This window comes from Xyrauchen texanus, chromosome 19 (genome assembly GCF_025860055.1).
Source record: "Xyrauchen texanus isolate HMW12.3.18 chromosome 19, RBS_HiC_50CHRs, whole genome shotgun sequence".
Lineage (NCBI taxonomy): Eukaryota > Metazoa > Chordata > Actinopteri > Cypriniformes > Catostomidae > Xyrauchen > Xyrauchen texanus.
The window spans coordinates 3,428,813-3,444,961 of NC_068294.1; the positions used below are offsets into that span (position 1 = coordinate 3,428,813).

General features: G+C 36.9%; 1 protein-coding gene across 3 annotated transcripts in view; it reads left to right on the forward strand.

Moving 5' to 3' along the window:
- The window catches only part of LOC127659493 (histone deacetylase 3-like), a 33,811-nt gene that overhangs the window by 8,283 nt on the left and 9,379 nt on the right, over positions 1-16,149 (forward strand). The window contains exons 1-12 of one of the 3 annotated variants that reach the window (XM_052149347.1): positions 4,649-6,966; positions 7,614-7,690; positions 9,716-9,858; positions 10,031-10,112; positions 11,654-11,710; positions 11,839-11,894; positions 12,257-12,390; positions 12,622-12,702; positions 15,175-15,248; positions 15,323-15,387; positions 15,496-15,585; positions 15,711-15,769. In XM_052149347.1, the coding sequence (XP_052005307.1) occupies positions 9,749-9,858; positions 10,031-10,112; positions 11,654-11,710; positions 11,839-11,894; positions 12,257-12,390; positions 12,622-12,702; positions 15,175-15,248; positions 15,323-15,387; positions 15,496-15,585; positions 15,711-15,769 (808 nt within the window). In that variant the 5' untranslated portion in view covers positions 4,649-6,966; positions 7,614-7,690; positions 9,716-9,748. Of the gene's footprint in view, positions 1-494; positions 578-4,648; positions 6,967-7,162; positions 7,691-9,715; positions 9,859-10,030; positions 10,113-11,653; positions 11,711-11,838; positions 11,895-12,256; positions 12,391-12,621; positions 12,703-15,174; positions 15,249-15,322; positions 15,388-15,495; positions 15,586-15,710; positions 15,770-16,149 lie in introns of those variants that run through there. The other 2 variants (XM_052149345.1, XM_052149346.1) reach the window with 2 other exon arrangements.

Here is a 16,149-nt window from a genome sequence, read left to right on the forward strand (position 1 = left end):
AAAGTAATTCACACAACTCCAGTCGATCAGTTAATGCCTTTTTGAAGTAAATCGATAGGTTTGTACCAGAAAAATATATATAATTGGGGATGGCTTAAAGGTGAGTCAATCATGAGAGAACTTTCATTTTTGGGTGAACTAACCCTTTAATGGGATAATTCAACGAAAAATAAAATTTCAGTCTTTATCCAGGACTCACCCTCTTGTTTTCCAAACCCGTATGACTTTCTTCTGTGTAACACAAAATTAGAAGTTTGACAGAATGACTGTCAGTCACCACTCACTTTCATGGGAAACATCAGTGTCAATATTCTTCAAAATTATCGAAAGTCAAATAGGTTTGTAATGACACGAGGGTGAGTAAATGATGACTTTTCATTTTTGGTTCAACCATTCTTTTAACTATTAAAAGTTGTTTAAAATCTCTGAGATTTTAAAACACAACTACAGATAGCACATTTGTTAATTCAAAATATTTGTTATTTTCACTCTAGGTGCTGGTCACCCAATGAAACCTCACCGACTGTCTCTCACACACAGTCTAGTGCTGCATTATGGACTGTATAAGAAGATGATGGTATGACCAATTTCCTTAACACCTCTCTAGACCAGTGCTTCTGAACCAGGGCTCAACAAACTTATAAAGGAAATCTGCAAATTGAAATAAAATGCAAAAACTAGAACACTTTAAATCAAGCTAGTAAATGAAGTAGACCTACAACATGTAAACTGACACAGTAGTTCTCACTCTGGTGAAAATGCACCATTGAGCACTTATGAAACAGCCATTTTCACTGTAGCATTAAGGTCTTGACAGACTGTTTTTCCATCTCACTACTTCAAGTTTCTTTTCATAGGGTTTCAGACAAAAAAAAATGACTATGGAATCATTGGCTCATAAACCTAAGAATTTTGTACTGTTTGGATTGTTTTTAGTTGCCAAATTACATAATTGCTCGATTTAGATGATTCAGAAGCAAAAAAGACAAATAAAGAAAGAGAGACACTAATGATTAAGCAGCCGATAGTTTTAAATATCCATATTACATATACAATAAATATACATATTTTACTGTAAAATTATATGTTTGTCTTTTTACATAAAATAAAATGTCTCACCGTACATGGCAAGTTAACTACCAATGTAATTTCAGTATACACCTATCAGCCACAACATTAAAACCTGCCTAATATTGTGTAGGTCCCCCTCATGCCACCAAAACAGCACTAGCCCGCATCTCAGAACAGTATTCTGAGATTATATTCTTCTCAGCACAATTGTACAGTGCGGTTATCTGAGTTACTGTAGACTTTGTCAGTTCAAGCCAATCTGGTCATTCTCTGTTGACCTCTCTCATCAACAAGTGTTTCCGTCCACAGAACTGCTGCTCACTGGATGCTTTTTGTTTTTGGCACCATTCTGAGTAAATTCTAGAGACTGTTGTGCGTGAAAATCCCAGAAATACTCAAACCAGCAATACAGCCCATATGGCACCAACAATCATCCATGCGATCATCTAATCAGCCAATCATGTGGCTGCAGTGCATAAAATCATGCAGATACAGGTCAGGAGCTTCAGTTAATGATCACATCAACCATCAGAATGGGGAAAAATGTTATCTCAGTGATTTGGAGTGTGGCATGATTGTTGGTGCCAGATGGGCTGGTTTGAGTATTTCTGGGATTTTCACACACAACAGTTTCTAGAATTTACTCTATAAAAAAAAAATCCAGTGAGCAGCAATGTTATAATAGTTTTAAAAAAAATTTCAGCTCCAATTTAGTTTTCATTTTGTTTGTTAGTTCTTTGTTAGTTTAGTTTTAGGTTTTAGTTTTAGTGTCAGGGTGCGTGTGTGGAAATGAGGAGTGACACGCTTCCGGTCAGACTTTTTATTCTCTTCTTTCTTTTGTGTTCTTTTTGTTGCTTTTCACTCAGTCAATAATTCACTCTCGACATAAACATAAATTACTTTTCAACACTTGTTAGCTCATGAATACTTTTGTAGAACACACACCAATACTGTCCACTCGTTCTCTCTCTCCCTTCTCTGCCATGTTCAGCTGTTTTACGGGCTCTCTTTGCTATCACTGTAGTGAGAAACATCTGTTAGAAATCATGTCAACCAGCTTGACGAGCCACACCACTCCTCTCCTGCAAACACACACAACCACACCGCAACCACCACACAGGCATTGGTCGTATAGCTAGACACCCAAATATACAGTTTGTAAATAATACTTATATTATAAATCTTCATTTTAATTAGACCAACTGAATTTCATCACTGATATTTCATTTAATAATTTAGCTGATGCTTTATCCAAAGCGACTTGCACATGGCAAGCAATTCGTCATACAAAGTAGAGGTCGACCGATTAATCGGCCGATTATTTGCATTTTTTTACATAATCGGCATCGGCCGATATCCACGCATATCAAGCCGATTATTAGGCAGGCGCATCTGTGGGCAGCCTAGTGTTGTTGTGGAACACGTGTTCGACGCACACTGCCCCTAGAGTCATTTTCCAGCAGAGTGAGCAGACCTCATCCAGTGCCTAAGGAAGGAGCTAAGTTCCTTGGAGAAAACAGTAAGGGTTAAATTTTTATAACTTCTTTATATTTAATTAAAAACTTTTGATATGTTACTGCCAACTTCAAGAAAAAACGTGACAAAGGCGATAGTTGACATGACGTTCGGCTACTTTGGATATTGATAGCGTAGTTGAAGTTGCATTATCACAGCAGAAGGGTTGCTATCATGTCACAATAAACAAGTTACAGACAGTGAATCTGAGACTTTTATTTGTTCTGTTTGTGTGTCTTATATTTGAGAGGGTTGTCACTCAGTGCAGATAAATAAGTAATAAAAATATACCAACGCAGTATAGGCTATTGAAGGACTGGCTTTGGTAAGCTCGGACGTTATCGGTTCTGCTGTCGGTACTGGAGAAATTAAGAAAATACATTCTTTATTGCTATAAAGAGAAAGTTATTTTATCTCGCCAGCCATTTCTATGTATAATAATACAGGTGAAACTCGAAAAATTAGAATATCGTGCAAAAGTTCATTAATTTCAGTAATTCAACTTAAAAGGTGAAACTAATATATTATATAGACTCATTACAAGCAAAGTAAGATATTTCAAGCCTTTATTTGATATAATTTTGATGATTATGGCTTACAGCTTATGAAAACCCCAAATTCAGAATCTCAGAAAATTAGAATATTGTGAAAAGGTTCAGTATTGTAGGATCAAAGTGTCACACTCTAATCAGCTAAACACCTGCAAAGGGTTCCTGAGCCTTTAAATGGTCTCTCAGTCTGGTTCAGTTGAATTCACAATCATGGGGAAGACTGCTGACCTGACAGTTGTGCAGAAAACCATCATTGACACCCTCCACAAGGAGGGAAAGCCTCAAAATGTAATTGCAAAAGAAGTTGGATGTTCTCAAAGTGCTGTATCAAAGCACATTAATAGAAAGTTAAGTGGAAGGGAAAAGTGTGGAAGAAAAAGGTGCACAAGCAGCAGGGATGACCGTAGCCTGGAGAGGATTGTCAGGAAAAGGCCATTCAAATGTGTGGGGAGCTTCACAAGGAGTGGACTGAGGCTGGAGTTACTGCATCAAGAGCCACCACACACAGACGGGTCCTGGACATGGGCTTCAAATGTCAAACGTCTTACCTGGGCTAAAGAAAAAAGAACTGGTCTGTTGCTCAGTGGTCCAAAGTCCTCTTTTCTGATGAGAGCAAATTTTGCATCTCATTTGGAAACCAAGGTCCCAGAGTCTGGAGGAAGAATGGAGAGGCACACAATCCAAGATGCTTGAAGTCCAGTGTGAAGTTTCCACAGTCTGTGTTGGTTTGGGGAGCCATGTCATCGGCTGGTGTTGGTCCACTGTGCTTTATTAAGTCCAGAGTCAACGCAGCCGTCTACCGGACATTTTAGAGCACTTCATGCTTCCTTCAGCAGACAAGCTTTATGGAGATGCTGACTTCATTTTCCAGCAGGACTTGGCACCTGCCCACACTGCCAAAAGTACCAAAACCTGGTTCAATGACCATGGTATTACTGTGCTTGATTGGCCAGCAAACTCGCTTGACCTGAACCCCATAGAGAATCTATGGGGCATTGCCAAGAGAAAGATGAGAGACATGAGACCAAACAATGCAGAAGAGCTGAAGGCCGCTATTGAAGCATCTTGGTCTTCCATAACACCTCAGCAGTGCCACAGGCTGATAGCATCCATGCCACGCCGCATTGAGGCAGTAATTAATGCAAAAGGGGCCCAAACCAAGTACTGAGTACATATGCATGATTATACTTTTCAGAGGGCCGACATTTCTGTATTTAAAATCCTTTTTTTTTTATTGATTTCATGTAATATTCTAATTTTCTGAGATTCTGAATTTGGGGTTTTCATAAGCTGTAAGCCATAATCATCAAAATTATATCAAATAAAGGCTTGAAATATCTTACTTTGCTTGTAATGAGTCTATATAATATATTAGTTTCACCTTTTAAGTTGAATTACTGAAATTAATGAACTTTTGCACGATATTCTAATTTTTCGAGTTTCACCTGTATGAAATCATTTGTCTGTGATGCAGTTTAGCTATTCGCAGTCAGAGAGAGAGAGAGAGTAGAGATCTCGCTCACGCGGTGCCACAGCGAGCACAACACGAGCCCAACACGAGCCCTGCTTAATGAGTGACAGAACTAAACATTCAAACATAGCCTGGTTTAGATCTGTGATTATTAGTCTGATTTTATTTTAGATTTCGCGTTCCAAAGATTATAAAAAGAATATTTATACATAAGCCGCATTCTGTCTAGCACAACTTCCTTCCCTTCACAGCGGTGCACTGACATTTCTCCCTAAAACTCAAACTTAACGTCAGAATCAGCACGATCGGTGATTGTTGTAAAATGCAGTCTAGCTACTGTTGCTAAATTGCGGGACGCGTTTAATAATAAAAAGAGCGCAAGAGAGACCGTTGGGTTTCATGTCCGCATCTAAACGATCAACTATACACAAAAATATGTCAAAACGACAGGCTTGGAGATTCACTTAAACACAGTTTATGTCTTAAATGGACGTAGTTATGGAAATAGTTGGGAGAAAATATGCTGCATCAGGAGCCTATTAGACTCGGTCTTAAAGGGGAAGCTGTCTATTAAACGTGACGATTGAGCCATTACTGCGAATCAAACAACAAAAGGCAAAGAGAAAATCACTTACGGCTCTTGAATGAATAACTTCTGCATTAATAAGCATTAATCTATCTATGATAAACTACGCAGTGTTATTTTACAATTGATTTACTTTATTAGATTTCTTTTTAGACCACACCTGAGCAGCAATGTTAGTAGACCTTCCTGAAATAAAATTATTATATATATATATATATAACAAAAAGAACCGTTAAGAATACCGTTAAAGTACCGGATCGATAAGCAGTATCGGTAAGATAGTAATACCATTAAAACCTTAACGATACCCATCCCTAGTTATGCCTGTGCTTCTCTTGATGCTCTGAATATTGGATTACGTGTCTGGATTGCCCCTTAATTAAAGCTGCATTTGGATCTCAACCTTCGTGTCTCGGAGCAGTTCATAACACCTGCTTTGTTTATTTGTTATACATTATTTATACAATATGTTTTTACATTATACATTTGTAATTTTAAGTGTACAAGTGCAGATTGGTCAAGTGTTCAATAAATGTATTTGTTGAGAAATGTTGTCTATCTTAAGTAATTATTTGTGTTACATTTTATCTTTCAAATAAAAGGTTCAAATAAGAGGTTAAAAACAAGCACATATTGGCCAAATATTGGCCAAAATAAATCGGCAGCATTAATCGGCCATCGGCCGACCCGGATTTCAAAAGATCGGCATCGGCCTGAAAAAAAAACAATATCGGTCGACCTCTAATACAAAGTTTAACAACTTCCGCTGTATCAGACCGCTAAGTTCTCACAGTGGCTGGAGTAGTATATGCTAGCACAGAAGAAAGAGACATACAAGGTTTTTATTTTTTATTTTGTACATTTAAGTGTATGTTGTGTGCAGTGGTAAGTACAATTAGTGTGTGTTGGTTATGTGCTCATGGAACAGATGTGATTTCTGCTGGTTCTTGAATGTTGAGAAGGTAACAGCAGATCGTGTGGAGGTTGGAAGTTCATTACACCACAGAAGAGCAGAGAAAGTGAACGATCGTGAAATAGACTGTGTCTCTTTGTGATGGACCGCCAGGTGCCGCTCATTCATAGACCACAGAGAGTGAGTTAATGGAAGAGGGTGCGGTTCCATTGGCTGTCCTGAAAGCCAGACTCAAAGCCTTGAATTTGATGCACTCTGGACCATCTGCAGTGGCCTAATTGTGTTAGCTGGAAGGCCAGCCAACAGAGCATTGCAGTAGTCCAGTCTTGAAATGACCATAGCTTGGACCAAGAGCTTTGTAGTATATTCAGACAGGAAATGTATGATTTTCCTGATGTAAAGCACAAATATGCAAGGTCGATGATATGTGTGCAGTGTAATTAAGCTTGTCATCTTCCACCACTCCCAAGTTCCGGGCTGTTCTGGTTGGTGTTAGTCTAGTTTAATCAAGATGAGAAATGAGTTTGTGGTCAACAGATGGGTTGGCTGGGATCACATGGAATTCTGTTTTGGCAAGGCTGAGCTGAAGTTGTCATTCCTTCATCCAGGCCGAAATGTCTGAGAGGCCTGCAAATATATGAGCTGAGACAGTAGGGTCATCAGGCTGGAACAACAGGTAGAGCTGCTTATCATCTGCATAGCAGTGGTAGGAGAAGCCATGTGCCTCAGTGACCCAGTGATGTTGTGTACATCGAGAAGAGGAGGGGACCAAGCACTGATCCTTAAAGAATTAGATGTGTGGATTGACTGTGTCCGACTTGGAGGCAATTGAGATTCGTCCTCCACCACCCAGATTGAGGCAAGTCAATACACCACTACGAGGACTTTGAGAGCATCAGGAATTGGGAAAAAGATGCATTGACCTGAGAAGCAGCATATAAGATATTTAGACTTGCCTTTAGAGAATCGATGTTGAATATAAGTATATTTTGTCTTTACTGCACTCGCAGAATTATAAACAAGTGAAAAAATGCACGTTTATACAAAATATACTTATATTTGAGAGACATTCTCTTAAAGCAAGTCTAAATATCTTATATGTTGCTTCTCAAGTGAATGTATCTGGATAAATTTTTAGACAATTTTAAATGGAGAACAAGACAGAAACACTTTAACAGTAGGATATTTGCAGTGAATTTCTTTAATGAATTAAATTAAGTATAAATATTTTTTCCTTTAATTCAGTGAATGTCATTTATAGTTATTTTTAAAAGATTCCTTTTTTAAAAAGTCTTTATTGTTAGTAAGCACGTTTAATACAACCTTTTAAGTCGGGGCATAAGCAGAATTCTCTGTTAAGAGTTCAGGATTAATTGTTGCAATAAAAGCAGAATAGTCGAATAATCGTTCTTAACAATCGTTAGATTAATCGATTATCAAAATAATCGATAGTTGCAGCCCTACAGGTCAGCAGGTTATTTTGACTTTTGTCACTTTTCTTTGCAGTCCTATGCTCAGTTCAGTGATCATGGAGTGTCTCCGACAGCCAGGGGCTGGAGGGTGTGGCACGTGCTGGCCTGGAGGTAAGAGGACAGATACTGTCAAGGCAAAAATTTAATGTTGAGTAAAGAGCATTTATAGCTTCATTTAAATCAAGTGAAGAGAAATGTTTAGCAGAGGGAAGGGATGCAGAGACTATGGAAGAGAAGTGAGTGGGTGAGGGAGAGTGAAGTTTGCAGTAGAAGAAAATGCATGATTCCAGTTTAAGAATGCTTCTTTTTTTTATTGAACGTTAACCTCAAAGTCCTCTTTAGTGCATTTGACATGAGAAGGTAAGTCTTGTCGCAACTCTGAAAACTGAATATCAAACAAAACTCTATCAATTCCAGATGAAATGTAAAACAAATATATAAATGCATACATTGTTTTAAAATATGTAGCTAAATTACTTATAACAATCATATCTTTTTAGTATGTGAAATTGTATTTAATTATATATTGTTTTATATGATTTTAACAATATTTTAGATATTTGTAAAATTGACATTCCATATAGCCTATGATGTCCCATTGCACGTGTAATAATGATTGAAATTTCTTATCAGCTACACATTTTTACACAAAATTTGCAACATTGGAACTTAAAAGTTAAAATACAATTCCACATTTAATGCTTGTACTCTTTTTAAAAAAATCTCTCTTTAACACTGTAGCCATGGGAAAGAGAACGTTTACAGTGACCGCAAAACATTTCAATTTAAAAACATTTTCTATTGCCGCCTAGTGGCATCGTCATGTTAACGTGATTCTCACGTTTAAAGGTTTAAAAACCTATCGCAACAAAAACGAAAACTAAATATCTTTAAAAAAAATATATTCTTTTTAATATATATTTTTTAAAAATGTATTTTTCAGAGCCATGAAAATGTATTTTAGTTCAGTCAGTTCTTCCAATTTTTTATTTTTTTTTCAGTTCACGAATTAAAAAAAAAAAAAAAACGATTTAGTTTTCGTTTACGTAAACAACCTTGGTGAGCAGCAGTTCTGCGGTTGGAAACACTTGTTGATGAGAGAGGTCAACAGAGAATGTCCAGACTGTTTTAAATGGACAAAGTCTACGATAGCTCAGATGACCACTCTATACAATTGTGATGAGAACAATATTATAGTAAAAACATTTACCTTATTGTTATGGTGAAAACAATACAATGTACTTTTATGTTAAACTATTGTGAAAATCATGGTGGAAAAACAATAATTATGCATTCCCAGAAATTGCTGCGTTTTATTAAATTTTATTGAAATATTTGTTTATTCTTATTTGTTTTGGTATTATTATTTTCTTTAAATTTTAATAGTGAATTCTTGAAACAGTTTTTTGCTTCCACTTTGACAGATAAACATATTATAAATACTTTATAGACACAGGGTTACGGTTTATTGTTCTAACAAATCCAAATTATAACCGGAAAAAAGCCAGATTTTGTACACAACGCTGGAATTTTGTATTAAACACAAGCCTGAAATACACCAGTGAGCTCTTATTTTGAAATGTCTGCACTCCCAGTTGTGAGTTAAAAAGAAACTCGCTGCTAAAATGATATCCTTTTCTGATGTGAATATTCCCGTATATGAAGCACCGCCTACACAGGTCAATGCCATCCAAGCAACTTCCTATTGGTCAACACTGCCTGTCAAAGTTCACTAAAATTGATCTCCACATGAAGCCCGCGAAGGGAAATTCTTCGCCACCTGAAATCCATCACACAAAATGAACGGTCTCGTGGATTCCCTTTGAGTTGACTGTATTTCACTTGCAGAGTTTCGCCGTGCTTAAGGCAGATCGCTACTGTTCAACATGCGACCTAGATATACAAAATGGACCAATCTTGGACAAACTTCTGGAATCCTGAAATTAGTTAAGATTAATTATTTAAAAATATTGACAGGATGGGCATTGGTTGGCTTGGGAGAGGGTCTGCAAATCTTGTGGTCAATTGGGGGGTTGAGTAGAAAGGTTGAGAACCACTGCACTAGATCACATTTCTCTGACAATATGTCAAGCAGTCCTTTACATCAGATCCTCATGAGCAAAGCTCTGCACGCAGGTTTTCAAACCATACAAGGCATCCCAGCATGACATGTGCAGGTTCCACTCTGAGGATTACATAGACTTCCTGCAGAAGGTCAGTCCAACTAACATGCAGGGCTTCACCAAGAGTCTCAACGCCTTCAACGTAGGAGACGACTGGTAAACGCTTTCGTATTTTCAAAAGAAAATTCACCCATGTTGTACTTGTATTACTTGGCGGCCGTCATAACAGCTGTAATTGCAATGGGCCATCCTGCTTCTTTATTAATTTACTTCTTTTCAAATCTGAGCTTTCTGTATAGTCTTGAGTTTTTTTGCATGTTTGTTTTAGTCCTGTTTTCCCAGGTCTGTTTGAGTTTTGTTCGAGATACACGGGCGCCTCCTTGCAAGGAGCTACTCAGTTAAACCACAAGGTGAGATGGTGGGAATTTTTTGTATGTCTTCATGGATTGCACATTGCAAATAATTGTTAAATTATACAGTAACATGATTAAAACTGGGGAGCCAAGCGCTGCTCACAGTGAACTGAAAAGAGAAAAGCCTATTTTAATAGTAATTTCAACCGTTTGCAATGTAGCTACAACATACTATGATACCGTGAATTTGTTACTATCGCCTATGACCTGATTCAATACATAAATTAATGAACGTTTAGTTATTAATAGGGAAGCGCCAGTAGTACTCTGTAGTAAATACTCGTACTTTGTATCGTATCTTTGTTTAATGATTTTGAGTAGGAGTGTATTGACGTAATGCGGTTACACTTGCTCTTCTTGGTGCCTCTAAGAACAGTTTAAATACTTGTTGGCGATTTGGGTGTTTGAGCCATTTAAATCCGCACTGTAAAAAATGTCCATAATTTTAACAGAAAAAAAAATGAAATGTAAAAAAAATGTGTTAATGGGTATTTACCTTAATATACACAGTAAAACATTTTTAAATATTTGAAGACAATTTATGTCATTTTAATTTATATATAAAATATTGTAAAAATCATTATTAATTTTTTTAGATGTAAAAAGTATCATTTTAAAGTATAATTAACGGTAAAAATATATATTATGTTTACCAAGAGAATACATGTACCTTTTATGGTAAGCTTTTGTAAAATTACTGTAAAATGATGGTGAAAAACAATAATCTGCCGTTCCTAGAAGTCCCTGTGTGACCATCACATTTTATAGTATTTAATGGGAATACTTTTGTTTCTTCTCATTTTTAATTTCAGTTATGCACATTGGGGTGTTCTGTGTTTTTTAGTTGATGTTTATTGTATTATTTTAGTGTCACATGTGTTTCTCTGATGGCGTTTAGTGTTTGTGTGAGGGACACTGTGCTCTGTCACTACATGTGTATTCCTTAATTGCTTCTGGAAGGGCGACTATTAATGAAATTCAAGTCATGTGGCGTTCTATAGTTACTTGATTAACAATACATTTTAAAGTGAAAAGCAGGCTTTTATAGTTCCAGATGATTAATATATTAAGTTTATATCATTTAATAATATAAACGGCAGTGAACCGTAAAATTATAGAACTTATAAAAATAAGTTAAAAAAAAAGACAATAAATATTAGAGATTTGCAAGAAATACAGAAAAATTCTGCTGCCAGTATTTTTACCGTAAATGTAACTTATTTTTTTTTTACAGTGTAGTGTTGCATACCTGTTTTCATTGTATTCATCTGTTTTCATTGTTTTCATTGTATTCATCATTACCCTTTATACTGTATATGCGGCTTCTCACACACACACTCTTTCTCTCTGTCTATGCACACATGAGTGAGAGAGCGCTTTCACAAGACTTGCCAGTCATCCAAGGTGTTTTTTAGGGAGAATTACACATGTCATTTTGACAGTGGATCAATTTTCATTTGATCCATTTGATGTTACTTCAGATAACTTTATAATAGTAAATAGACTGGATTAGTAAATATACGCTGTTTATTATGTAGATTTGTGATATTGCCATAAACTGGGCTGGAGGATTACATCACGCAAAAAAGTTTGAGGTAAGCATCTGATCCCTTTTCACAAATTAAATAAAAATTAAAAAACATGATTTTTATTTTAACAATCGCCTGCAATTTAGCAAGCATGTTATTTAATTATAAAATTACAAATGATTTTCCATTCACAGGCATCGGGATTTTGTTACGTCAATGACATTGTCATCAGTATTCTTGAACTGCTGAAGTAAGTCACATGAGAGATGGCGAGGAAGTGTCCATGGACATTTGTTCCAGCGGTATTTAGATTTTAGGTTCAAACTGATATGAATGTATAAGGAAAGTGTATATTTTAAGTGCTGTAACTGGTTTTTCACTATAATCACCTTTTCACTTTTTTGAAATTTACTTTAAGTAGTCCTGCGATGTGACAAATTAATTTGACAATTTACAAATATTCTATTTAGATTAGTATCGTAGTAGATCATGAAAGCTGCTTGTAAAAAGGTTATGTTATGTAATTAGTTTTAGATGTCAACTACATATGTTTCTGAATGATCTTCCTGTTTCTATGGACATATATTTACTGTAACTCTCTGTCTATTAAAGGTATAATCCACGTGTGCTTTACATTGATATTGACATTCATCATGGTGATGGTGTTCAGGAAGCGTTTTATCTCACAGACAGGGTCATGACTGTATCCTTCCACAAATATGGGAACTACTTTTTCCCTGGAACAGGTTATTCTCTTGCTACCTAATAGTAGTTCAAATAATGTTTTCATTGTTTATATGGTCTCACTACACTGAGTGCTGAGAGGAGAAATTGAGTTTCGGATTATGTTCGATTAAACAGAAAAATTGCCTCAAAGAACTTTATCTTGACAAACCCACATGAGAGAATACAAGCATTATGTGTTACAGTCTTGTAATAGTAGTTTGTAAAATGTAAATGTTGTTTTATGTGTTAAGGTGATATGTATGAGGTTGGAGCAGAGAGTGGCCGCTACTACTGCTTGAATGTTCCACTGCGTGATGGCATTGATGATCAGAGTGAGTTGATTTATGGCCTGGTCTCGATATTCTTTCTATGCTTTTACCAATTGTAATAATTACTATTTAATGGTGAAGCCAAGGCTTCTGTTTCATGGTGTGATATTATCAGCAAAGATATCATTTCATCAGCTCAATATAATTCAACAAAATATTCCAATATTTTCCACAATTTGGGTTGAGAATAGGGGTGGGCAATATGACCAAAATCATATATCACAAAATGAGTAATTTTATATTGCAATTATATTGTAATGCCTATTTTTTGAAATAGTCAGTGAAATATTTTTTTTAAAATGAAAACGACTTGACATAATTTTCTCTTTATTTAGAACTTGACAAACAAAGTTAAAAATGAAATAAACATTCAGTTTTAAATCAACCATACCATAATTCTCAATTTCACATTATGCGACATTTCAGTCTTAATGTTGTGGACCAGTTTTATTATAAACTTTCCTCAAGAAACTCGAGATCTTTTCTAAGCAAATTAACAAAGAAAATATTACATAACTTTAGTAGATGATACACAACGAAAATAACACATCTGGCAGAAAATGCATTTGATATATATTTATAAACACTTCTTGGAAAAAAAGATTTAATGCGCAGCGCATCTTTTGGCTTTAATAGTTTTCTTTAGCATACATCATTTTAAAGTGTTAAAACAGATTTGGCGTATTACCACAAGTGATTATCGTCACGTGACAGTTTGCGTGGACAAATAACCATCAAATTCATTCCACACTCAAGTGGAAAACAGGTTTCAGTTTCACTTGAAGCATGCCGACTGATAGATATTGTCACACTGCCCACATGGCTATTTACATATTGCGATATACACTATATAAATGGTAAATGGTCTGCACTTATATAGCGCCTTTTTAACCTTATCGGTATTCAAAGCGTTTTACACTGTCTCTCATTCACCCATTCATACACGCATTCATATACCAATGATGGCAGAGCTGCTATGCAAGGTGCTAGCCTACCATTGGGAGCAACTTGGGGTTCAGTGTCTTGCTCAAGGACACTTCGACATGTGGAGTCTTGTGGGCCAGGAATCAACCGCCAACCCTGCAATTAGTGGACAACTCGCTCTACCACCTGAGCCACAACTGCCCAAAATCTCTGTCAATTGACACTTTAGATCATCGCCATGGCATATATCATCATATCGCCCAGCCCTAGTTGAGAATCAAGAATCGGTTCTGCTTCAGAAGTGGCATTTGCATTCTTCCACTTATGCTGATGATGTAATGCCATACTGAAATACTCTACTGAATCTACATGGCATGGCAAAATAAATAGTTTTATGTGAGCTTGTAGTCTGAATTGAATATGATGAGAGAGAAAGACTGGACTTTGTTTGTCTAAAACAAAGAGAATATACTGATGAGCCAAAACATCGACCACTTAAAGTTGAATCGAATAACGTTGATCATCTCCTAAAAAGGCCACATGCCAAGATCTTAGTAGATTTGATAGTAAGCCTACAATCAGTTCTCGTAGTCAACGTGTTGAAGAAATGGGCAGGAATAAAGTCCTGAGTGACTTTGATGAGGGCCAAATTGTATGGCCAGATGACTGGGTCAGAGGATCTGTGAGACAACAAGGCTTGTGAGGTGCTCACAGTCAGCATTTGGGAGTACCTAGTTACAGTGGTCTAAGGAGGGACAAACCTTGGAGCAGTGGAAGAAGGTCACCTGGTCTGATGAGTTCTATTTACTTTTACATCACGTGGACGGCCGTGTACGTATGCACCATTTACATGGGGAAGTAATGGTACCAGGATGCACTGTGGGAATATGACAAGCTGGTGGAGGGAATTTAATTCTCTGGGATCCGTTCTGCTGGGAAACCCTGAGTCCGGCCATTCAAGTGGACATCAAGTCGACACGTGCCACCCACCTAAACATCGTTGCAGACCAGGTACACCCCTTCATGGCAATCGTATACCCTGACGAAGTGGCCTCTTTCAGTAGGATAATGCGCCCTGCCACATTGCACTTATTGTTCGGGAATGGTTTGAGGAAAACGATGAAGAGTTCAAGGTGTTGCACTGGGCTCCAGATTTCTAAAATTGCAATCCGATTTAGCATCTGTGGTATGGACTGTACCAAAATGTCTGATCCACGGCGGCTCCACCTCGCAACTCACAGGACTTGAAGGAACTGCTGCTAATGTCTTTGTACCAGATACCACAGGACAACTTCAGCGGTCTTGTAGAATCCCTGCCTTTTGGTGGCACACCAAATAATTCTTAAACAAATTAGTCTAAATGATTCATCAGATAGATGTTTTTATAATTCTGTATCTTGTAAATAACCTGGAAAGGTCATGGAAAAGTCATGGACTATCATTGGTCTAAAACCATGATCATGGAAAAACATGCTAGGTTGCTTAGAAATTTGAGACTTGCTGTTAAAAGCATCTCGCTGTACATTTACATTAAGACTTTTAATTTGGCAGGTTACAGACAGCTGTTTCAGCCAGTTATCAAGCAGGTGGTGGACTTCTATCAGCCGACCTGTATCGTTCTTCAGGTGAAAACACATTCTCACAATCAATCTGAAAGTTGTGTTTGTATTATTGCTCATGTGTGAGATTCTGTCTACAGTGTGGAGCAGATTCATTGGGCTGTGATCGGTTGGGATGTTTTAACCTCAGCATACGTGGCCATGGGTAAGAGCTCTCCATACTCTCACATCTAAGATTCTTAAATTTCACATTGTATTTAGAAGTCTTGCTAGTAAAACGTTGTGTAATCTGTATGAAACCCTTGTATTTTAGCGAATGTGTGGAGTTTGTGAAGACCTTCAATATTCCTCTGCTTGTTCTCGGGGGAGGAGGGTACACGGTGCGAAACGTTGCGAGATGTTGGTGTGTTCATTATTTTACTCTTCTTTTGAGTTTTAGGCCTATTAATCATAATGATAGTACAGTTATATAAGCAAGTTATATAAGTTACAAATATAATGTGTAACTGTTCTGTTTTTGATTTTTAGGACATATGAAACCTCTCTGCTCGTTGATGAGCCCATTAGCGATGAGCTGCCCTATAGCGGTGAGTCAACACATTAAAACTGCAGACATCTAGAATTACTCCACACTGTTTTTAACAAAGGGCATTATTGCTGTGCTGTGAGTGTTTATATACAGAATTCTTGTTTTTTTAGATTAAAGGAATAGTTCACTCAGAAATGTAAGTTATTTCATCATTTACTCACCCTCATGCCATCCCAGATTTGTATTACTTTTCCTTCTGCAAAAAACAGTTGAATATCTCTGCGCTGTAAATCCATACAATGCAAGTGAATGTTGACCAAAGCTTTGAATCACCTGTAAAGGGATCAATGGAAAGGAGGAGGCGAGAACCGGCTTTTTAAAATAAATAATAGTTTAATGATAAAGTCGGATGCGCTGCCATATGGGCGGCAGTGAAGG